Source organism: Mesoplodon mirus (genome assembly GCF_964341445.2).
Source record: "Mesoplodon mirus genome assembly, chromosome: 19".
Taxonomy (NCBI): Eukaryota; Metazoa; Chordata; class Mammalia; order Artiodactyla; family Ziphiidae; genus Mesoplodon; species Mesoplodon mirus.
In genome coordinates, this window is record NC_138995.1 from 56,571,723 (window position 1) to 56,595,742 (window position 24,020).

General features: G+C 57.4%; 1 protein-coding gene across 1 annotated transcript; it reads left to right on the forward strand.

The window, feature by feature from the left end:
- The first annotated feature begins 115 nt into the window (after positions 1-115).
- Positions 116-23,723, forward strand: PPP5C (protein phosphatase 5 catalytic subunit). Its single transcript, XM_082607601.1, has 13 exons — positions 116-317; positions 6,400-6,641; positions 13,865-14,012; positions 14,675-14,796; positions 17,610-17,675; positions 17,991-18,089; positions 18,985-19,090; positions 20,480-20,622; positions 20,727-20,814; positions 21,689-21,729; positions 21,827-22,005; positions 22,938-23,019; positions 23,201-23,723. The coding sequence occupies exons 1-13, from the start codon at positions 197-199 to the stop codon at positions 23,261-23,263; spliced, it is 1,500 nt and encodes a 499-aa protein (XP_082463727.1). The 5' UTR covers positions 116-196; the 3' UTR covers positions 23,264-23,723.
- Positions 23,724-24,020: the final 297 nt, after the last annotated feature.

Below are 24,020 nucleotides of genomic sequence, written 5' to 3' on the forward strand. Positions count from 1 at the left end.
GTCAGGGGGCCCTCTGGTCACCTTCTCCGCGCGCTCTATGGCTAAAGCGCCCTGCGCAGGCGCGCGAAGGGAGCCTTCAGGGCCCGCGCTTTACGACACTTGTGCAGCAGCGGCAGCGGGAACTCGGCACTCCTTCGCGACGATTCGGCCGGGTGCCGCTGGCCGCGGTTGCCAGGGTGGGGGGTCGCTTTGCGGCATGGCGATGGCGGAGGGCGAGCGGACTGAGTGTGCTGAGCCCCCGCGGGATGAGCCCCCGGCTGATGGCGCTCTGAAGCGGGCAGAGGAGCTCAAGACGCAGGCCAACGACTACTTCAAAGGTGCGCCCGCCCTGGAGGGAGCGAAGGAGGGTGGAGAGCGGCCCAGGTCAAGGGGTGCCGGGCCCGCGCGGAACCATGGCAACGAGGAGCGGCAGCCTGGGCGCGGGGCAGGCACTACCAAGTGACTGGGCGTGGGGAGGCCGAGGATGGCGCTACCAAGGGGCGACAGAGGGGCCTTCTGAGAGAAGGGGTGACACCTAGAAGTGGCGTACGGAGCGGGTGCTAAGTGGGGAGATTGAGGAAGGCGCTTCCAAGTATGAAACTGGAGGGGGACGGGAATGAGGGCACTACCAGATGTGAGACCCCAGAGGTGCCAGCTTATGGTGAGACCTGAAGAGGGTACTACCAAGTAGTGACATGGGGCGGAGCAGTGATGGCGCTACCAAGTGGAGAGACACCAAGTGGGGGGGAGGGGGGAACTGTCCCAATAGAGCAGGAAATCATGGGAGTGGAGAATAGATCATTAGATGGGAGGGCAAGGAAGTAGGAAATTTGGGGTTACACCAGGAGAAGGGAGGTTCTGGGAGTAGAGGTGAGGCAATCCCAAGAATAGTATGACTTAGGATCTTGGGAAAGAAAGATGTGGGGGCACCCATTCATTCATTAATTCATTACGTTTATTGAGCATCTGCTATGTGCTAAGGACCATGCTCGACGTTAGGGATGTAGCAGCAGATGAGACAGATGCAGCCCTGCCCTTACATAGCTTGTAATTTAGCAGAAGAATCAGACATTGAGTAAACACACAGATAAATATTAAAATACTTAGAAGCTGTGATGAGTCCTTTGGAAAAACCCCAACAGAGTGTGAAGTAGAGAATAAGGGTTAGAGGCTAGTACTTTAGAGAGGGCGGTCAAGAAAGATCGTACCGAGGAAAGGCCATTTAAGTTGAGAAGGGGAATTGGGAAGGAGTGTCCCAGGTGGGTGGAGCTGCCTGTGCAAAGGCCCTGAGGTCGGGAATGAAAAGAGACTGGCTGGCTTGGCTGGAACTTTAATGAGTTAGTAGGGAAACAGGTACAAGATAAGCTTAGGACAGGGGCCAGTTCATGTAGGGTGTCACAAGTCACTGCATAGACTAGTGTGGATTTGACTCTGCTGTCCAAGAGGAGACACTGAGTAGGTAGATGGGCCAGTCTGGAAGTCTTTGGAGAGGAATTTGGGCATGATCAGCCAATGGGTGGACTGGAACACCCTGGGAATGGATGAGGTCACCCCAGAAGAGAAGGGGCCTAGTACGGAACCTCAAGGGATTCTAATGTTTAGAGCAGAAGAGGCTGAGTAAGAGTGGTCAGTGAGGTGGAAGGAAAATCAGGAAAGCTGAGAGAAGAGAGTGCTTCTAGAAGGAGGGGCTCTATCTGAGGTCGGGTGCTGCCAAAGCGAGCACCAAGCATTGACCATTGGATTTGCCTCCATAACGTGTTGGTGGTAGCCTTGACCAGAGCAGTTTCTAGGGGATGATGGCGATGGTACCCAGAGGGAAGGGCGCTGAAGAGTGAATGGGAAATGAGGAAGTGGAGACAGCAATTGTTGACAAGGGTTTTGACAATTTTGGTTCTGAGGGGGAGTGGAGAAATGGGGGGAGGGTGTTTTTTTTTAAGAATAGAAGAGACTAAGAGTATGGTCCTACAGAGAGAGAGTTGATCCTGCAGGAGAGAGAGGAGACCTACAGCAGCAGAGCCCTGGAGGAGGGGTGGGGCATGGGAGGAATCCAGAGCATTAGTGGAGAGCTGTCCTCTGGTGGGAGCACGAACAGATTTTAAGAGTGGGAAAGTCAGGTCAGGCCGGAGCAGCGAGAAGGAGGTGGGACTGGTGAGAGGTGAGACTGGAAGGTAGAGCTCTGGAGGCAGGTCAAGGACGTGATCCCTAGGGTGGTAGGAAGCCAAGGAAGGTTTGAGGAGAGGAGTGACACGGTCTGATTAGTGCGTTTGAAGGCGATCCCCCAGTGGCCTTGTAGAGACTGGACCCAAGGGCAAGGCTGGAGACCAGGAAGGAGACTAGAATGGTGGACAGGTGAGTGGGGAGGGGGGTGCTGCCCACTAGGCTGGAGAGACGGAAATCGACTCAAGAAATGTTTCAGAGGTAGAATGACAGCAGCCGCCTGGAGAGAGGGAGGAGGGAACCGCAGGCAGGAAGAGCTGGATGACAAAGGCCCAGAGGTGAGCCTGGCACCAAGGAAGTGAGTGGGGCTGGAGTGTAAGAGGCCGGAGGAGTTTATGGTGAGGCTGCGGGCAGGAGCCCGAGCTTTCCACTTGAGGACCCTGAGGAGCCGTGGATGGTTCTGAGTGGGGAAGGACTGGATTGGGTTTGTGCTTCAGAAAGGCCCCTCTGGAGGGGCAGGAGGGGGCGTACGCTGGGAGAGCTGGGAGGAGGCTGGGGCAGGAACCTGGGCAGGAGAGGAGGAAGGCCAGACCAGGGCAGACAGGGGTTCTCGGGATGGAAGTGAGAGAATAGATTTGAGAGATGTTCCGGCGGCTGACTTGACAGAACAGGGTGACTGCCTGGCTTTGGGGCTTGAGGGATCAGGTGTCCAGGACAGGGTCCAGTCTCCAGCTGAGGGTGGTGTGGAAGGTGGGGCTGTTCCTGCAATGGGGCTCAAGAGGAGCAGCAAGTATGGGGGTGATGCTGTGGCGAGGGAAGAATTCTGGGAAACAGTAGGCCGTCAGGAAGGGCTCCTTGCCCTCCAGGACCTGGGATCTGAGCTCTTAGGAGGCCTGAGACTGGGCAGGTAGCCAGCGGTCCTGGCATTGAGCTGGAATGGAGGGGAATGCCCCTTCTGGTCCGGGTCCCTTGCGTTTGGCAGGCAGCTGCAGGCACAGAGCCCCAGTCTCCAGGGCTGGGGGAATAACAATAAAAGGAATAATTACAGCTCGCCTTAATTGAGCCCCCGTGGTGGCCAGGTACACCGCTTTGTTTAATCCTCCCCCGAGCACTAGGCAGGAGCGGGCCTGTTTGTTTTATAGAGGAAGCTGAGGCTCTGAGAAGTGAAACCGCTTGCCCAAGGTCAGAGTGTGTGAGCAGCACAGCCCGGATATCCCCCTTCCTCACCACGTGCTTGGCACCCACGTTCAGAGTCCTTACCCACAGCCTCACCTGGAGCCGTCCTGGCTCCAGTGGGAGAAGAGGGGCCCCAGGGGCTCAACACGGTGGGAGAAGAGGGTCCCCAGGCCCCCCGCCCCCGTCAGCATGGCTGGGTCACTTCTGTGAACTCAGGCCCATTCCAGAGGCCCTGGTGGGGCAGCTCTCTTCCCCTCTTTCTGGGCCTCATTGCTCCCCACCCCCTTCTGTAAAAAGAGAGGGGTTCTATTTGACCCCCCAGGAGGCCTCTGAGTCTAAGAGTTTGTAGACAGGCTTAAGAGCTCAGGCTGCCTGGGTTCAAATCTTGTTTCTTCCTCTTACTTGCTGTGTGACCCCTGGGCAAACCTTAACTTCTCTGTGCCTCAGTTTCCTCCTCTAAAATGGGGCCTCTCTTGAGGATTAAATGCGCTCATATTTGTCGAGCACATAGAGCAGGGCTGGGATCTGGTGCCACTGGGTAGCTGTGTGAAGCACAGGCCCCTCCTCTTTCCTCTGCTCTAGTCTCTTCTTCCTTTCATTTAGTCATTTATTCACTTCTTCTACAAGCCTCTGCTGACCTCTTCTCTGCTGTAGCCACATTTCATCCAGGAGTTCCTTTCACCCTCACAACCAGCCCATGGGGCAGGGCCGACTGTGGTTCCCGCAGTTCAGATGAGCAAGCTGAGGCCGAGAGAGGGGAGGCTGTCTGCCCAAGGTCTCGTGGTCGGGATCCTCAGAGCCAGATGTCCGGCTCCGAGACACCAGGCTCCCCACCCCATGCCGAACGGCCCGGCAAGAGCACTGGCCAGTCGGCCTCTGGAGCCCAGCCAGGAGGCTGGAAGGAGCCCTCGAAGGTGTTGGTGTTCCAGGGAGGGTCAGTCAGACTCGGGCTGCCTGCTTCTGCCCTTGCGTGTTTCTGGGAAGTCCTGGGCTGCCCTCCAGCGCTCACCATCCTGGGGGACACACCCATCACCTAACGGTGACTACCCCATGGGGGCAGGGCTGGGATAGGGGAGCCCAGGGGCCGAGGCAGCCGGAGAGGTGCCTGATCCAGCCTGGGTGTCAAGGAAGGCTTTCCAAAGGAGGTGACATCCGAGCCATTTGAAAGGTTGCCAGACGTTAGCCTGCAGAAGGAATCGCCGTTATATTGTTCCTGGCATCTCCCAGCACCTGGCTTCTTTCTCTAGTGTAGGTGTGTCCTGTCTTTCACTTTCTTTCATTCCTTCCTTCCTTCCTTCAGGAACCATTCATGGAGCCTGGAATCCTCTTCTTCCATTCTTTTCACCTGGCTCACTTTTTCTCCTCCTCCAGGTCTCAGCTCCAGCATCCCCTCTGGGTTGCCCCAGCTGTAAAACACTCTGGGTCATCACTGTCTGGGGGTGGATCTGTGTGTGCTGTGTCACTCCCACCCCCCAACTGGACTGTGAGCCCCAGGAGGGCAGGGCTGGGGGGGCTGCTGTGTCCTCAGACAGGGCAAGGGTTCAAAGAAGTAAGACAAACAGGGCCCCTGCCCTTATGGGGCGCTTAGGTTCAAATTGGGACGATGGATTATAAGCAAACAAAGGAAAGCCATGGTTTATCAGATGGCTCTGGAGAAAAGAATAGTGGGAGTTAGGGCAGGAATTTTCATTTTAGGCTCAGTGTCTGGAGGACTCTCTGAAACTTTAGACCAGAGTGGGCACATAAGTTGCCCAAGGACACACAGCTAGTAAGGAGTGGAGCCAGCGATTGGGCCCAGGCTGCCTGCCCCTGTGTCTGTGCCTGTCTCTATGCCAGGCTCCCACTGAGAGGCCACCTGGTATGGAGGATGAGAGTGGGAGCATTTGGGTCTTGGCCTGGCTCAGAATTCCTGCCTGCCACTTTGTGTGTTGGGGTTTCCCTCTTAAAGCCACGTCTGGAAAATGGGGCTAATGCAACTGTCCTCAGGGTTGCCGTGAAGGTTCAGTGAGGCGACTCATGTACCAAGAGCCCCACGTGGCACCTGGCACATCATGGTCCCCGCAGTTCAGGCACACCTCCTAGCTTCGGCCTCCTGCCTGTTGAATGACCATATGTGCGGGGCCCAAGACAGCTCTGCGGATACAAACTGAGTGTTTGACCTTGAACAAGACCTCTGTGGCTTGCTGTAAAGTGAGCACCAGACGGTGCTTATGCCGTGGGGATGTGAGGATTCCACAGACCGAGATGTAATGTGCAAGGCATGGCCGTAGCTCATTTCAAATAAAATTGACCTTTCCCCTTGGCCAGATGTCACATCCTGTCACTCCACACTTAGAACATTGATGTCCACACCCAGCTCTGGCTGTGGTCTTTGGGATCTGTCCTGCCAGCCTCCCTGCCCTCATCTCCTGCCCTCCCCAAGCTCACTCCACCCCAGCCACACCACCCTCTTGCTGGTCCTGGAACATAATGCTCTCTCACCCCCTTTCCCCCCCAGGGCCTTTGCACCTGCTGTTCCTTCTGTTGGGAATGCTCTTCCTCTGGTCTGGTTTGTCACTTCCTTTGGGTCTCTGCTGAAATATCCCCTTCTTGAGACCTAAGTAGGTTCCTTTTCCTTCCCCACTTCCTATTCTCCTACTAGAACCCCTCTTTGGGCTTGTTTACTTGCTTTGGGGGGCTGCACAACCAAGGGGCTCAGGGCAGACTCACATTTGCTGGTTCACAGCTCAGGTCTGGCACTCAGTAACATATCCTCTCCGGGCCATGGGGAACATTCAGTAAGACCCTCCTGAAGTCCTGGAACAAGTATTGTCCACCTGGGGCCTTGGGGGGTGATGGTTGGGTGGATGGGTGTGTGGAAGTGATTTGGGGTCTTAGGGATTTGGGCCTGAGGAGACAAGGCCTGTGCTAGGGTGGGACAGGTCAGGACAGGGAAGGGGGTTGGGCTGAAGAGACGTTTCTGAGCTCAGCTGTGGACCTCAGTTTCCCCATTTGTAAATTGGGGGACTGGCCGAGTACCCAGCCTAGGGCCTCTTCTGGCTGGGCGGTGGCAGCTTACCTCATTCTTCTCCTCCTCCATCTTCACAGCCAAGGAATACGAGAACGCGATCAAGTTCTACAGCCAGGCCATCGAGCTGAACCCCAGCAATGCCATCTACTATGGCAACCGCAGCCTGGCCTACCTGCGTACTGAGTGCTATGGCTACGCGCTGGCTGACGCCACGCGGGCCATCGAGATGGACAAGAAGTACATCAAGGGCTACTACCGCCGGGCCGCCAGCAACATGGCGTTGGGCAAGTTCCGGGCCGCCCTGCGCGACTATGAGACGGTGAGCCAGACCTCGGGGAGTGAGCCAGCTCCCAGCTTCTGAGCCGGGCGGGTGCTGAGGGCCGGGTGGGGCGGGCTGGGGGAGGACGGCCTCTGTGTGTGCAGCTGGACTAGACGGGGGGAGGTATGCGGAGGCCATTCACACGTTTACTTGCCGCTTGCTCATCCAACAGATGCCAGCCGGGCTCGTAGCCCAGCTCTGCCATCGTCGCCTGGTGACCTGGGACAAGTTACCTGGCCTCTCTGTGCCTTCTTTCCCACATCTGTGAAATGGGAGGACAGTAAGACCTACCTCTCAGGGTTGCCGTGAAGAATAAATGAGCCTCTGCTTTCCAAGTGTTTAGAACGGCCCCTAGCATGTAGTCAGTGTTCTGTTATAATTAACTGTTACGATACTTGTTGCTGTTACTCTTGGTGGACAAGAGGCACACAGCTCTTCTGGTGGAGCTTATAATTCGGAGGAGGGCCAAAAACAAACCCGTCACTGTGAGGGTACACAGGATCGTTGCAGGTGAGGATACGGGCCTGGGAGAAAATAGACTAGGGTGAAGTGCTGCAGAGGGAGCAAACGGGGGACGTGTTTTAACGAGGTGACGAGGGAGGGGACCTAGAGGACGGCAGGAATCCACCAGTTCACTCGCTCATCTGCCACCCCATCGCTCTAACCGCTCTGATGACGACGATAGTGTTAAGGTCTCCCAGAGCGCACGCCCTCGTGCCAGGCACGTTCTACACCCTTCTCGTCAGCTGGCTGAGTGACCTGTGCGTCAGCCCTGTGAGGTGGGAACTGCGATTACTCCCATCGTACAGATGGGGTGACCGAGGCCCAGAAGGCTCGAGTCCCCTGCCCACCAGCACGCAGCAGGCGGGCGGCAGAGCTGGGATCTGAACGCAGGCAGCCCAGCCCTCCGGCCCGCGTCTTTCCCCGCTGGAGAGAGTCGCTCCTTGAGAGTAGGGGTTTTGTTTATTCTGGTCATTGGGATGGTGCTTGGCATCCAACAGGGGCTTAGTGTTCGTTGAACGAATGATCATTCTGCCTCCGTCCCCGCAACGCACCCGGCGCTCCCTCCTTTCATTTCATTCGTCACGCACTCTGAGCAGCTTCTGTTGTGCTGGGAGAGGCGGCAGGGGAGGCTGAGAGCCACAGGCTGCACTTGGAGGGAGCCAGGTCAGACGGATGGGGCTGGCTGCTGGCCCAGAGAGGAGGGCGGCTGTCAGGCCAAGTGCAGGCTCGAGCCAGGCGCTGGGCCGGGGGCACCTGTGTCAGGGTGGGGCAGAGGCCTGGAGGAGGAGATAATTCAGAGACTGAGGGGCGGAATGGAGGAGGGGGCTGGGGTGACCCCCCGGGAGGAGAACGGAGGAAGGAGCAGCAGAACAGAGCCCTTACAAGCGTGGGCTCCCAGGCCATTCCCCGGCCAAACCTCTCCCTTGTCCCTTGGCGTCCTCATTTGGAGAATGGTGACAAGAGGAGTGGCCACCTCCTGGGCGGCTGTTGGGCTCTGGTGAAGTGGTGTGCGTAAAGATCATAGGGCTGGAGGGCTCAGTAACTAACTCAGAAGACAGGTGGGGTTGGGTGGGGGCAGGGCTTTCCTGCAGGTCCCCAAATGGGGGGAGGGGCCTGAAGGAGATGGGAGGGGGCAGGAGATGAGAGGAACCCCAAGCACAGGTCTGCGGCACAGCTCTGGCTCAGACTGCGGCCTCGCCCTGCATATTCCATGAGGCTGAGAGGTCACTTGTAGCCGTCTTGTGGGCACACTGCATCTGAGTTTTCTCCCAGGCCTTGCGGATGCCCTGGGGGCCAGGTCACGGCCCATTTCCCTGTGAGGGCTCTGCCAGCAGCCCTGGGGAGCCCCTGCATGAGCCTGAGATCCTTGCCCACCTGGGCCAGCTGCCCACCTGCAGGCCGTCCTTTCTGACACATTTCCTCCGACCCTGGGTGCAGGGCAGAGGGGCTGGGCCCTGGGGTGGCTCCCCGTCCAGAGTCTCTACCTCCAGGGCTATCTTGTGACGTGCTGGAGTTTCACGGGGGATGTGCCCAGGCCCCCTCTTAAGTCATGGCATCCTTGGAGGCGGAACCGAGATGTGACCTTGGTTAAACAAAGAGCCTGAGGCTCTGTCTAACAGCAGCCTGGGCCCTCAGGTGAAGGACCTTTCTTTTCTCAGCCTCAGTTTCCTCACCTGCCTACTCACTGTGGACCTAGCTCTGCTGTGAGCTCTTGATGTGCTTTTTACAAGAAGGAAAATGCGTTCAATCCATTTTACAAGAAGGAAAAAGAGGTCTAGAGAGAGGAAGTCCCTCCTCCAAGGTCACCCAGCAGCGAAGTGGCAGGGCTGAGACTTGACCCCATAGTCCATGCTTGTAATGGTTAGTGGGCCGTGAAGTCAGTGTAACAGTTTGAGACCAGCACTTCTGTCTTCATCAAATAGAATAGAGAAGACAGCAGTTCATTGTGTGGAGGAAGTACGTATATATTTGTGAAAGAGTAGTTTTCATTCATGTGAATACGGATGCATATTAGGTGTGATAAAATATATATTTCTTACTGTGAGTCATAGTCTCAAATTCTGAAGGTCACTCATGCAGGGGCTGGAGGCACCGGCTCCACGGTCAGGACGCCCGGCTATGAGCTGTGTATCTCAGAGCTTTGGATCTTCGGCCTCAGTGTCCTCATCTGTAAACGGAAGAGAACAGCAGAGCCTGCCTCAGGGCCTTGTGAGGATTCGGCAGGAGTAGTACGTTCAGAGTAGGGCCTGGCCCTGCTCAGTACCGGGTGCGCTTCCTCCCGGGGGTGTCTGGGGAAGAGCCTGCGGCCCCCAGGAAGGGCCGTGTGCAGGCACAGGGCCTTGTTAGGGGGCGGGGACCTGGGGGCACTTCTGCTCTCCCTCCAGGGCAGGAGCTGATCTCCACTTTCCATGGGTTCATGTTGAATCCCCCCACCAACGCCCCTCATCTCCAAGCTCATCCTTTCCGGGGGACTCTGGCTCCAGGATTCCCCGCCCCCTTATTGGGTCCTCTTCTCAGAAGATTCCACCTGTGTTCTTTCCCGTCTGTGGCTGGAACTCAGGTGGTGAATCACACGGGCCCGGGCCGGATCTGGGGGACTCCTTCAGCACTCCTCACCCTCTCCTGGGATTTTTGGGGTTTGGTTTGTAATATGGTTTGCATTTGGGTTTCTTCTTACAGCATAGCCCAGCACAGTCAGTTAGCAAATACGTTTTGCCTCGCTAGCCTGTACGAACGCCCGTCCCCCTAAGGTGTGGACGTATGATAGTAACGGGAACGGTCACAGCTGACACCTGACACGGCGCTCTCAGGGGCCGGGTGCGTTGGTGACCTTCGTGCTGTGATAACTCACGTGATCTTCATGACAACCCTACGCAGTGGGGACTCTTACTTTTCCTGATGTACAGGTGAGAAGACCGAGGCCCAGAGAGTAGTCACTGCCCCGAGGTCCCGCAGCCAGGAAGGGACAGCCCGGTCCCAGGCTTGTTGGCATAATCATCACCCTTAGCTCAGGCAGCGTACTCCGATGGTCTCACTCTGATGTATTATGGAAGGAGTGTTGGTGTGACCTCCTAGATGAATTCACTGGAGGGTCTCGACCCGTGGGGTGCAAACCCTAATGTCCTGCTTCCCACTGCCTCCCCCAGACCCCTGGCTTCCTTGGTTGCCCGTGTGCCCCGGGCAGGCATGGCCTCTCTCTGGGCTGCATCCCATCACCTCTACACTGGAAATAATCTTAATGGCCCGCCACACATTGTCATGTGGGTCCCCTGAAGTCAGCTTTTGCTCCCAGACTACAGTCCTCCTTCACCTCAGTTCTAAACCCGAGCCGTTGTGAAAAATAGTCTGGTAAGTTTGGGCAACTCATTTGGTGGCAAAATCTGACCGGGACTGATAGGCCGTTGATGGTCTTGTTTGCCCCCTTGCAGAGCGACTAGAAGTTTCACTGCAGAAACGGGAGTGTTTGTGGTTACCAGGTGCCACCCGGACTTGCTGGAGGTGTCCTGTAACATACAGCACGCGGGTGCACTGTGTCACCTTTCTAAAATCCTAAGAGTTCCCAGTTCCCAAACACGCGCAGCCCCCATGGCTTCACGTGGGGATCACGAGCCTATGTTATTTCATTGATTCGAGTCGTTGTAGTTACTGTCTGTGGATACTCCCAGCTGAAAATACCACTTTTTAAAAGCAGCTTTTTCTTTTGAGAGCATTGTAGCTTCACATGCAGCCGTAAGAAGTAATACAGAGATCCCACTCTCCCAGTTTTCCCAGTGACATATCTGGCATCACCATCAGAATCTGGATACTGACACAGATACAACCCAGATCCTACCTTTATTTATTTATTTATTTTTTAATATATTTTTTTGGGTACACGGGCCTCTCACTGTTTGTTGTGGCCTCTCCCGTTGCGGAGCACAGGCTCTGGACGTGCAGGCCCAGTGGCCATGGCTGACAGGCCCAGCCGCTCCGCGGCACGTGGGATCCTCCCGGACCGGGGCACGAACCCGTGTCCCCTGCATCGGCAGGCGGACTCTCAGCCACCGCGCCACCAGGGAAGCCCCCAGATCCCACTTTTTAAAGAAAAGTCCGGCATTTGCTTCTGACCCAACAGGCCTTGGGACCCACTTGGCCCCTCCAACCTGGAGCAAACGACCTTCCCCAGGAGCGGGGGCCTGGCAGGGTCGCTTCCCTTTCCCAGCCAGGCGGCCAGTTATAGTAGTGGTTGCAGCAGCCCCAGGCCCTGGCACAGGCCTCGCTCGCTGCTGGACCCCGCAATGGGCCTGCTGTTAAATTCTCACGGCCACCCTCCACCTCTGCAGCCTCCCTCGCTTCCTAGAAGCTGAGGGAGGCTGGAGAGGTAGGGCTGCCTGCCCTGGAAGGCCTGGACACAGACCCTGGAGGCCTGGCCCCAGAGCCTGCACTCATGACCACGACGGTGTCTCCCTGGAGGGCGCGCAGGGCACTGTGGGGACGGTGGCGGCGGTAGGGAGGGGAGCACATCCCAGCGTGCCAGGGGAGCAGGGCCTCAAGCAGGGAGAGAACTGAATCCTGGCTTCTCGGGTCAGCGACCTCACCCCTCTGGGCCTCGGTTTCCTGTTCTGTCTAACGGAGATGTGATGACATCCCATGGAGCTGCCCTGGGGCTGCGGTGAGCACGGTACTTGCCCACGACATCGGCCACGTGGTGAGCGGTCCTAGTGCTGCCGCTGCTCCCGCCCCTGTATTCCCGGGGTTGTCGGTGAGCGCCTGCATCCCGCACCCCAACCTCTGAGCTCTCTGAGAACAGGGTGGTTGCTCAGAGGGAATGCTTAGTGGGGCATCCATCCACTCCGGGCATTCGTTCACAGCTGGGACACGACCTCAGCCCTGCCCTCATGGCCATGGCCGCCTTCCAGTGGGGAAGCAGACCCATCTCCAGCAGTGCTCAGGGCTGGGGCGGGCGGGGGGAGCCCAGGGCCCTGTGCGAGCCCAGAGGGGGTGCCTGACCCAGCCTGGGGGAGAGGGGAAAGGGGAGCTGAGACCTGGAGGAGGAGGAGAGGCTAGAAAGTCACTGGAGGTCGAAATGAGGTGTTCTGGGCGGGGGGGCAGCCTGTACAAGGCCTGGAGGTGAGAAGGAGCTGGCGCACTTGGGGACTTGGGAGTTTGGTCTGGCTGGTAGTGCTGGGCAAACAGAGAACGTGGAGGGGTGGGCGGGCCTCTGTGGGCCAGGCCCAGTGGTGGTTTGGACTTTGTCCTGGGGTGTGGACTCGTAAGGTCTCCTTGGTGGGAAGGACTCCAGGGAAGGTCTGGTGCTGCCTTTTTCCCAAGCCTCGCACCGCACCCCTACCCCGGGCGGAGCTGCCTGGAGGGTACCCTAGCCTGAGCCTGCCCCGAACCAGCTTCCTGCCCCCGCTCCTGGCCTGCACACCCATTCTCAGGGGCGTGAGCCACACTGACCCCCAGGGGTTATTAGCAGATGCCTTGTCCCAGGCTTCTGACTCACTCTGGCAGGCTTTCCACCGGGGGGCATCCCTGCCCTTGAGGGCCAGCCCTGGCAAACCCCTTTCGGCCCCCCGGCACAGGAGCTGTGGGAGTCCGCTCCTGGGGAGGCCAACAGGGTGCGCAGGTCAGGCAGGGTCCACTAATAATTACAGGAACAGTTACAGATAACTAAACTGAGGCTCAGAGGGGTGAATTCACTTGCCCAGGGTCCCCCAGCAAGTAAGTAGCAGAGCTGGGATCTGAATGCAGCCCTGCCTGCCTCTCAGCTTGGAGGATCAGAGTTTATAGGAAGAGGGATAGAAGGAAAGGAGAGCAGAGAGGACAGGCTCCTTTTCCTGAGAACCGAGTGCGTCCCAAAGCCGTGTGCCTGCCGCTTCCTCCATACGATCTCATTTAATGAATGCAGCAGCCCACGAGAGGGGCCATTGAAGAGCAGCCTACGCTAATGTGGACTTGACTGCCGCCTGGCACCGCTGCACACACTTCGCAAGTGTTCACTTGTTTAGTCCTCCCAGCCCCCTAGGATAGAAACACTGTCACCTCTACCTTACACAGGAGGAAACTGAGGGAACTCACTTGTCCTGGGTCTCCCCAGTGCCCAAGGTTGAACAAGGGCCACGTCACCACTAGGTGCCCGCTGCTGCCCGCAGAGCCCAGGCTGCGTGCCAGGCCCTGTGTATCACCCCCAACAGCCCTGGCAGGTGGAGCCTGTCATCTCCCCCATCTTGCAGATGAGAAAACTTAGGCTCAGCGAGTCCGGGTTATCCAGCAAGTCATTGCCTCTTCAGATGAGTCTGGGCTGTAAATTATGACTTTGGATCCGGCCCACCCTTTCCTGTCAATCCCACCCCCCTTGGTATTGACTGTAACGGTATCAGTAAAGTGCACCTCGGCCCGCTCTGACTGCAGTGAGGAAGCTGAAGCGGGGCCACTTTTATTTTGATGGTCAGAGCTAAGATTTATTAAGAGCATCTGGGTAGCACGTTAGCACGTTTACCCACCTGGCAGCCCTGTGTGGGCAGCCCTGTCAGGCCCAGTTTGGGGATGCAGAAGTTGAGGCCTAGGGGTGACGCGAGCCCAGGCTCGCCCCCCTAGTGCCCCTGGCCCGGGTGCTCCTCTCAGCAGTCGTGAAGCCCCGGGCCAAGCAGGCCGAGGGCAGCTGTGGCGGCGCCGACCCCGGCCTGGGTGTTGACGCCTCTTTCCTTCCCTCCCCTCTCACCCACCCACGCACCCAGGTGGTGAAGGTGAAGCCCCACGACAAGGACGCCAAGATGAAATACCAGGAGTGCAACAAGATTGTGAAGCAGAAGGCCTTCGAGCGGGCCATCGCAGGTGACGAGCACAAGCGCTCCGTCGTGGACTCGCTCGACATCGAGAGCATGAGTGAGTCAGGCCTGGGTGCCCCGCTGTGCCCGGCCCAGAGCATTCCATTCCCAGTGCATGCTGGGGCGTAGGGGGGATGGGGCTCAGCGGTGCCTCTGGTGCCTGTCCCCACACGCTGTCTGTTGCTCCTTCGCCTGCGCTTCTGGGGACTCCAGAATCCAGAGCTGGGTCTGGAGGTTCCAGGTTCGGGCGAGCTTCCCTGCTGTACCACCCACCCTGCCCTCCACAGTTGCATTCACCCGTCACGGGCCTCCTGTGTCTGGTTTGTCCTTAGGTCCTCTGGGCGCTCAGCTGAGTCTGTCATTCATTCCACAGATGGTTATTGGGCACCTAATAGGTGCCACTGTTCTAGGCACTGGGGATACAGCTGAGAACAAAGCAGTCCCTGCCCTCCTGTAGCTGGTGTCCTAGTGGGGAGAGAGGATTGACTAGTCAGTTAACAGTGTTAAGTGCTATCAAGTCCAGTCGGGGCGAGGGCCCGACCTGAACGGAAGGAGCGGGCCATGAGAGGACCCGGCCGGGGAGTGGCATCTTCTCTCACTCCATCCCCCTCTCAACCTGTGTGTCCAGCGCCGTCTGCCCCGTGCCTGGGAGCCAGGCCCCGCTTCCCACCCTCAAGGTAGCCATGGCCACTGACTCTCATCCCCCCATTCACACACCAGCCATCGAGGATGAGTACAGCGGACCCAAGCTTGAGGACGGCAAAGTGACAATCACTTTCATGAAAGAGCTCATGCAGTGGTACAAGGACCAGAAGAAACTGCACCGGAAATGCGCCTACCAGGTAACGCCCCTGTCGAGGGCTGAACATGCCTGTGACCCCAGGACAGCATCACAGCCGGGCCTGAACCCCATCACGGCACGAGAGGAGAAGGGTGGTACCGGCAGCGAACACTTACTGAGCCTGTAGTGTGCCGGGCACCCTGCAAATGAATTCTTTATTTCTAGCATTTCCATTGGGTTATATTTTTCAATAGCTTTCATCTCTGCCCCGTATGTTCATGCATGTCATTTACCTTTTCTGCTAGATCCTTTAACACATTTTTTTCATAGTTATTTTAAAGTCTCTGTCTGGATATTCCACCATCTCTGGGTCTGCTTCCGTTGTGTGCTCTCTGCGTCTTATAATTTTTTATTGTATGCCAGACATCTTGTGTAAAAGAGTAGTAGCGACCGAGACAAAACTTTCCTTCAGGTAACGGCAGGACCTGATTCTGTCGGGCTGCTATTGTGAGGGTCTGTGTCCATCTCATCTGCAGTTTAGGGGCAGGTCTTATTGGACTTAGTTCACCGCCGGTTTCAGATGTCTTCAGAGTGGAATCGGACTCTCCCGTCAGCAGGGCTTGGGATCTTAGCCCTGGCAAAATCCCAGGGATGTCTTTATGCTGTAAGTCTCCAGCTTCTGGAACTGGAGGAAAGCGCTCTGATTTTCAGCCCCGCTGCCAAGATGCGGTGGCTGGGGAGTTCTCCGCCCTCCAGTCTCACCCCCACTTTTGTGCCTCAGATGGCCTCTCTCCACTACGCCGCCTTGCGCCTCGCCTTCTGGGTGGCCGTGGGAGAGAATCCGAGGGCGAGGGTGAGGGTGGAGGCCTTCTGTGGCGGGGCCCCTCAGGGCTCTGTAATGCCAGCCCACGTAGGCACGAGGGTTCTGCCGGCTTCCCCTCTTCTCAGCCTTGAAGGGTCTTGCCCTCCTGGCGCGCTGCCAGGAGGAATGCAGTCACGGTCCCTTTCTCCCAGGGAAGGGTTTCTCACCGTTACTGTCTGCAGTTTGATTAACTTAGGTTTCTTTGTGTCCTTGCTCTCAGATGTTTCAGGGGTTTTTTTGTTTGTTCATTTGTTTTTGTTTTTTCTTTTGGCTTGTTCTCGTCATTAGGTCAAGAATGACAGTCTTTTACAAACTCTTTACATTCTGACCTGAAGTGGACATCTCCTCCTTTTTTTTTTTTTTTCCAGGCCCGGCTGTGCAGCTTGTGGGATTCTTAATTCCCTGGCTAGGGATTGAACCCATGCCCTGGCAGTGAAAGTGCCAAGTCCTAACCACTGGACCACCAAGGAATTCCCTCCTCTTCTCTTTAACACTCTGTTTTCCCAGCTTTGTATTTAGAAAATTGTCAAGCCTACAGAAGAGTCAAAAGAACAGTGCGGTTAACATCATACCCCTTTCACCTAGGTTCACCGTTAACATTTTGACACATTCACTTCATCTTTCTATGTATATGGGTGTGTATATACACATACACTTTTTTCTTTTTCCTGAACCATTTGAGAATAAGTTGCATCATAATCTGTATCCCCTGAAAACAGGACGTTCTCCTACGTGACTAAGATTTAGTCATCCCACCTTAGTAATTTAGTACCAATACAGTAATACTGACTAATGCAAACAGTCCACAGGCTGTCCATAAGATTTGCAAACTAATACTCTGTGTTTCTAGACAAATATTTTAATTTTCCCCAGTTTTTCCCCCCAGACATTCTTTTTAGCTGTTTTTTTTTTTTTTTTTTTTTTTCAAAATCCAAAATCCGGGGAATTCCCTGGCAGTCCAGTGCTTAGGACTCTGTGCTTTCGCTGCCGAGGACCTGTGTTCAATCCCTGGTTGGGGAGCTAAGAATCCCACAAGCTGTGCGGCGTGGCCAAAAATAATAAAAAAATAAAATAAAATCCAGAATCCATTGAAGGATCAATTACTGCATATGCCCTGCCTTTTTAACCTTTTTTTCATCTAGAACAGTCTCAAGCCTTTTTTGGGAGATTTTTGTGACATTGACATTTAGACGTTTCCAAGCCAGTTGTTTTATAAAATGTTCCACATCTGGCTTCATCCTGTGTGTTTCTTCATGATGCTGATTGTTTGTTTTTTTTTTAACATCTTTATTGGAGTGTAATTGCTTTACAATGGTGTGTTAGTTTCTGCTGTATAACAAAGTGAATCAGCTATACATATACATATATCCCCATATCTCCTCCCTCTTGCGTCTCCCTCCCACCCTCCCTATCCCACCCCTCTAGGTGGTCACAAAGCACTGAACTGATCTCCCTGTGCTATACGGCTGCTTCCTACTAGCTATCTATTTTACATTTGGTAGTATGTATAAGTCCATGCCACTCTCTCACTTCGTCCCAGCTTACCCTTCCCCCTCCCTGTGTCCTCAGGTCCATTCTCTATGTCTGCATCTTTATTCCTGTCCTGCCCCTAGGTTCTTCAGAACCATTTTTTTTTTTTTTAGATTCCATATATATGTGTTAGCGTATGGTATTTATTTTTCTCTTTCTGACTTACTTCACTCTGTATGACAGTCTCTAGGTCCATCCATGCTGATTGTTTTAAGAGAAACCAAGAATCTAGGTTTTCCCATGAAATAATCCTGATGTTTAAATGCCGCATAGGACACTGGGGTCACAGCTTGGGGGCCGCCTGTGTTCCCTGCCAGCACCCGCACAGCCAGGCCTCCCCTGCCCCTTCCTCTCCTCTCCTCTCCCCGCCTCTCCCTCACCCTCAGCCCAGCAGCGTCTCCTGGCCAGTACAGTCTCTCTGGGGCTGGGGTGGGCAGCAGGCCCTCCAGCTGGCCCCACTCACAGCCTGCCCTGCCTTCCAGATTCTGGTACAGGTCAAAGAGGTCCTCTCCAAGCTGAGCACACTCGTGGAGACGACGCTCAAAGAGGTGTGCGCTGGGGGCAGTGTGCGGGCAGGCGGGCCGGGGCGGGTGGCTCCCTGGCTGGGGAGGGGCCACGGAGCTCAGAAACTCACAGACCCACCGGGCTTGGTCTGCCTTCTCTCTCCCTGACGTCTGCCCTCCTCCCCCGCCCTGTCTCTCTCCTCCTGGCTGTCTCTTTCCTCCCCTCTTCATTGCTGTGCCTTCCGCCTGTGTGTTTTGCATGGTTCTTCTCGGTCTGCTGTGACCTCTCCCCCCTCCCCCTCCCCCCTCCCCACATCTCTCTCTGGGCCCCTCCCTCTCCGGTGGCCTCTTTTCTTCCAGACAGAGAAGATTACAGTGTGCGGGGACACCCACGGCCAGTTCTATGACCTCCTCAACATATTTGAGCTCAACGGTTTACCCTCGGACACCAACCCCTACGTATCCTTCTTCGGAAGGGCAGGCCCCTCCCCTGCCCCGCCTCACGGGTGTGGGGTGCAGGAGGGAGAGGAACCCCTGCCTGGGAAACAGGCGTGAGCCTGAGGAGGGAGTGCTTGCTCTGGCACTGAGCGGGGGTGGAGCGGCTGGTGGCCTTGCGCTCTGGGTTCTGGGACCAGACCGGCCAGGGCCAGTCCCCACCTGCTGTGTGACCTGGGCAGGTGGCCAGTGTGTCCGAGCCCCAGCTTCTCCCCAGCTTGAAACAGGGCTGGATGTGTGTGGTACAAGAGCACGTACGTGGGGCGCCTGGCCCTGCCCACACCTGGCTTCCCTCTTGGCTGTGCCGTTTTCCAGCTATGGCTGTGGCAGGTCACTTCACCTCGCAGTTCCTCAGGTTCCTTGTTTGTAAAATGGGGAGAAGAGATAGTGGTAAAGTGGGCTTCCCTCATCGGGCTACTGAGAGGAATAGTGTGTTAATACCTGTGACGTGCTCAGTGGCCCACGGTCCATGCTGAATAAGTATTTGCGGATGTTATGATTGCCTGATCAGTGGCCACTGGGTGGGGCTACCAGGCCTGTGCAGTGTCGGGTGGGAGGGCCTGTGTCCCATTTGCCCTGTGGCTTTGGGCCTATACTGGGGGGAGAGCTGAAGCCGGCTGACCACCTGGGGTCTCCCCCTCTGCCATCAGTTTCCCTGAGGAGCAGACGAGGTTGGAGATCTTAGTACCATCCCGAGGCCCAGAGAGGCCAAGCTGCTGGGCCAGACCTACACAGTGAGGAGAGACGCCCCAAGCCCTGCGGGCATTCTCGACCCCAGGGCAGTGCCGACAGGAGCCGGGGTGTGGAGGGGCTAAGGAGGGATCACTCCCCGCAACCCTTGTTTTCCTTAGCAGGGCAGATATTTAATGGCGACTTCGTGGACCGCGGCTCCTTCTCTGTAGAAGTGATCCTCACCCTTTTTGGCTTTAAGCTCCTGTACCCTGATCACTTTCACCTACTTCGAGGTGAGCTGGAAGGCAGCAGGGTCTGGGGTCAGTGTGGGGACCTGGGCAGAGCCCTCGCTTTTTCCTCTGTGAGCCTCCCATTTCTTATCTAAGAAGTGGGGATACCGGTTGCAGGTGTGTTTGTTTTGTGTCTTCGCTGAGATCATGCGCGGGCCTGCCCTGTGAGGTCGGGCAGGTTGTGCACTGTGCAGCGGCATCACGTTCATGGAGCTCTGTGGGCCCTGGAGAGGACTTGGTCATGGGAGGGCTCTGAGCAGAGGAGGGTCAGGGGCTCTCTCTGGTGTTAAGAGGATCCCTTGGGCCTCCGTTTGGGGAACAAACCAAGGGCTGAGAGTGGGAGCAGGGAGACTGCTGGTGGCTGGACCCGGGTGGGAACAGTGGTTGGATTGGGGCTCACTTTTCAAAGTAGAACCCAGAGTGTTTGCCAGTGGGCTGGATGAGGGTGTGAGAGAAAGAAGGGGTCAAAGGGGGTACTCCAAGGTTTTGACTGGAGCATCTGGAGGGCTGTGGCTGCCACTGACAGACAAGGGGACAGGAAGAGCAGGGTGTAGGCTGGAAGATGGGGAGCTTGGCTCTGGACGTGGCTGTGAGACAGAGATGTCTGGGGGCCCCCGGGGGGCTGTAAAGTATGGGTTCCTCAGCGTACATGTGGTATCGGGCAGGATGAGCTCAGCAGGGAGTGAGGGCCGCAGGCGGAGGACCTGCGTGCTGAGAGGTGGGGTGGTGAGCGGGAGGTGCAGCTAGGAGAGGAGGAGAACCAGGAGGAAGTGAGGGCAGCGGGCTGGGTTGGGGGCTCCTGGGGGCATGAGTGCTGACACCGGACAGGTGCACAGCCAGGTTCGGGGAGTTCTTGCAGCAGGACCTGGCATGTGGCAGATGCTCAGTGAGCGCCTGCTGCAGCCGTGGGGGCCTGGCAGCTTCCTTGTCTCCCCCAAGCCCTGGGAGGGAGGAATGAGGTTGCGGGTGGGAAGATAAAAGCACGGCGTGGGACTGGCCCACAGCAGGCATTCTGCAGGGGGCCTCTTCTTTGTCAATACCTCCCCCTCCTTGGTACTTCCAGCCCAAAACGTACGGCAAGTCCTTCAAGAAGGAGCGCAAGGCTCACAGGGGCAAGGGACACGCCTCTGGTCACTTGGGATCGGGGCCAGGGCTGAACCCAGGCCGAACCCACTCCGTGATGAGCAGTGCAGGCCTGGGCCTTGTGGCCATGTGCCTTCTCAGCCCGTTTGCCCCTCTAGAAAGGGGCCGGGTTTCTGGGAGGGACCAGTGAGCTTCTGTGTGGATGCCATTGGCTTGGGGCCACCGGGCTGTCCTCCTTGGCCTTGGCGGGGTCTGAGCCAGAGGGCACCCGGCGGTGCTGAGGTTTCTCTTTGTCCTGCTGTCGGCCAGGCAACCATGAGACGGACAACATGAACCAGATCTATGGCTTTGAGGGTGAGGTGAAGGCCAAGTACACAGCCCAGATGTACGAGCTCTTCAGCGAGGTGTTCGAGTGGCTCCCGCTGGCCCAGTGTATCAATGGCAAAGTGCTGGTGAGGCAGGCCCGCCCCCGCCGCCGCCATGCGGTGCAGCGAGTCGGAGGGTTGGGGTGTGGCTGGCCCCTGCCCTCACGCTGCTGTTCCCACCTGAACCCCAGATCATGCACGGGGGCTTGTTCAGTGAAGACGGCGTCACCCTGGACGACATCAGGAAGATCGAGCGGAGTCGGCAGCCCCCAGATTCAGGTGACTGGGGAAGGCTGGGGACAGCCCCTCCCTCTGGGGGCTCGGGGGCTCCAGCCCTGCCCCGATGGGCTTTGCGCCCTCGGCAGGAGACAGCAAGGCTGAGCCTCAGTTTCCTGACCTGTAACTTGGGTCAGTGCACCTCCCTCGTGAGGCAGTGCTGGCCGGGGAGCATGAGTGTCCGCAGCACACAGCGGTCATTTATTTATTTATTTGTGAGTTCACCTGCTGCCCCTGGAGTGATGTGATGGGGACAGACAGCAGAGTGTTAACCACACACAGCTGTGGGGAGAGGGTGTTTGTGGAGTGGTGAGGTAGCGGCCGTGGGAGGGCCTCCTGGGGGCACCACGCGAACGCCGACAGGGCGGGAGGAGGAGGTGCCTTCTCGCAGGAGTGCGGCCGGGCAAGCGCGGGGCGCAGAGGGGCTGGTGAGGCCAGACCCTGTCCGGCCTCACAGGTCCAGGTGAAGAGCTTGGTCTTCGTTCCTAGGGCAGTGGGAGCCACAGAGGCTTGAGCAACAGAGGGACCTGGTCAGAACTGCAGTGTTAAAAGCTCCCTCCAGGGACTTACCTGGCCCCAGGGCAGTCCAGTGGTTGGGACTCTGCGCTCCACTGTAGGGGGTTCGGGTTCCATCCCTGGTGGGGGAACTGTGATCCTGCATGCTGCGTGGTGCGGCCAAAAAAAAAACAACAAAAAAACGCTCCCTCCAGCTTTGGGGCCCTAATGGATTGAATGGGGTCTGGCCCCGGGGGGAGGTCAGCGGGGAGGCGGGCAGTGGCTCAGAGTCCTGTCCCACGTGCCCCACGCCCGCTCCGTGGCAGATGGCCCCTCCCCTGCCCTCCGTCAGGCCCTGACGCTACCCTCTGCTCCCTTCCAGGTCCAATGTGCGACCTGCTCTGGTCGGACCCGCAGCCGCAGGTCAGTCTGCCCGGGGCCGTGGCCAGCAGGTGCGGGCTGTGGGCAGAGCGGGCGGGCTGGAAGAGCAGCAGGCACCCTGAGCTCCCTGTCTCCCCAGAACGGGCGCTCGGTCAGCAAGCGGGGTGTGAGTTGCCAGTTCGGGCCCGACGTCACCAAGGCCTTCCTGGAGGAGAACAACCTGGACTACATCATCCGTAGCCACGAGGTCAAGGCCGAGGGCTATGAGGTGGCGCACGGCGGGCGCTGTGTCACCGTCTTCTCTGCCCCCAACTACTGGTACGTCCCCACCTGCCCCACCCATCTGGGCCTGTCTTCTCAGCCCACTGGTGGTTTTCTTTTTTTAACTTTTTGTGATAGAAAATTCCAAGGATACATAAGAGTAGATAAAATAGTATGATGAACGCCCACGTACCTGTCACCCAGGTTCAACAGTTACCAGCTCTCACCACCCCTACCCCTACCGTGGGCTATTGTAAAGCAGACCCCAGGCATTCTCTCTCTACCCGTTGTTGCCCTAGTATATTTCTGAAAGAAGGAAGTCTTGTTTTCTGTATGTAACTGTGATACCACTGTCACACCTTCAAAAGAGGTCACCTGAACCCAGCCAGAGCTCCATTTCCCCACGTCTCTCATCAGTGTCTCATTTTAGTCGATTTCTTCCAAGCAGGACCCAAACAAGGGCCACGTTTTCAGTCTCCTGATCTTCGAGTTGCCTGTTCTTACTGCCCTCCCCCTTGCTGGTTTTTGGTTGAAGAAACCAGAGTCTCTTGTGCTCTGGCCGTTCCATCCCCAGGTGGCCGGGCACCACATTCCTCTGTCCCCTGTGTTTCCTGTTGACTAGAGCCAGGGCACGGTCAGCCTGGAGACCAGGTTTTGGCAAGAGGCCCGCCTCTGGGGGGCTGCCCGTGCCCTCTGCCCATCCTGTCAGGAAGGCCCTCTGCCGGCCCTGCTCCCCGGGCCCTCTTCTCCCCGCCCCTGGCTCCCACATGGCCCTCTCTCCCCCTCATCCCCACTCCTGCCTGGGCCCCCTGGGCCCCTCTTCACCTGGATTCCTCTCTCTTGCCTGGTCAGCCTCTCTGTCCGTCCGTGTCCTTGACTCTGTCCAGGGCTCTTCTCCGTCCCTCTCCCTGCCCCGCCTCCTCCTTGGTGCCCCAGGCCCACCCAGCCTCTGATGGGCCACACCGGCCCCTCTGCCCTTGTCCCCGCAGTGACCAGATGGGGAACAAAGCTGCCTACATCCACCTCCGGGGCTCTGACCTGCGGCCCCAGTTCCACCAGTTCACAGCAGTGGTGAGTCACCCCCTTGGGTCCTCTGCTCTCCCTGGCCTGGGCCCCAGGGGGAAGAGGCTCTTATGAGTGCATAACGGCTCTCAGGGGTAGGGCTGGTTTCTGCATCTGGTGCTCAGAAGACCCTCCTCCACGCACCGCCCATTTCTGTCCATGTCTAACCTGTGTGCCTCTGCTTTCTCAGCCTCATCCCGACGTCAAGCCCATGGCCTACGCCAGCACGCTGCTGCAGTTAGGGATGATGTGAGGCCCACATGGCAGGGCCCCTGCTCCCCATCCGACCCCAGGCCCGGCCCAGGGCAACGTTGGAACCCCCTTTTACTTTGTAAAGTTTGTATTTATTCCCCTTTAGGTTTGCAGAGGGGGTGGGGGGCTGGCCAGATGGTCTGCTCCCTGGACAAAGAAGAAGGAGGTGGAGAGGCGGAGGGTGGGGCACCGAGCGGGCATTCTGGAGGGAGGCCAGCACTGCTGGGGGGGGCGGGGCCCAGAGGCTTCCCCGTCCCCTTGCTTGCGTGGCCCCTCCCCTGCTAAAGCAATAGGTCCCCGCCATGGGAAGACCCGTGGAAGGAGGGTCATCAGGGAGGCCTCACCTGCACCTCACCCGCTCCTGGCAGCCCCAGGGCGGGGCTCGGCTGGGGCTCACCCCCTTCCCGGCTCTTTTATGTCTGTAATTAAATATGTTAAAATAAAGTCATTATTGTAAGTCAGCTTGTCTCCGATGGTGGAGCCTCGGGAGCTTCTGGGATGGGGGTGACCGCTTCATAAAGTCCCATCCCCTCATCTCTCATCTCCCTGGGGCACCCTGGAGCTGGACAGGCCGGTCTTGGGGCCAGCCAGCCAAGCAGCCGCTTTGCCCATCATAGCGGGCTCCTGAGGGAGAGTTCTGCTGCCTGGGACAGAGAACCCCCATCAACGGCTCACGTGCAGGTGGGGAGACCAGGGCAGAGCAGAAGCTGGCAGAAGCTCCTCCTTCCCTCTGCCGATCCCCGTCAGCAAGTGTTCAC

Bases quoted from the DNA above. Each gene is read 5' to 3' on its own strand.
- PPP5C (XM_082607601.1), top strand. From the start codon at position 197: ATGGCGATGGCGGAGGGCGAGCGGACTGAGTGTGCTGAGCCCCCGCGG. The intron at 6,642-13,864 runs GTGAGCCAGACC...CCACGCACCCAG, and splicing joins CCCTGCGCGACTATGAGACG to GTGGTGAAGGTGAAGCCCCA. The intron at 23,020-23,200 runs GTGAGTCACCCC...CTGCTTTCTCAG, and splicing joins TCCACCAGTTCACAGCAGTG to CCTCATCCCGACGTCAAGCC.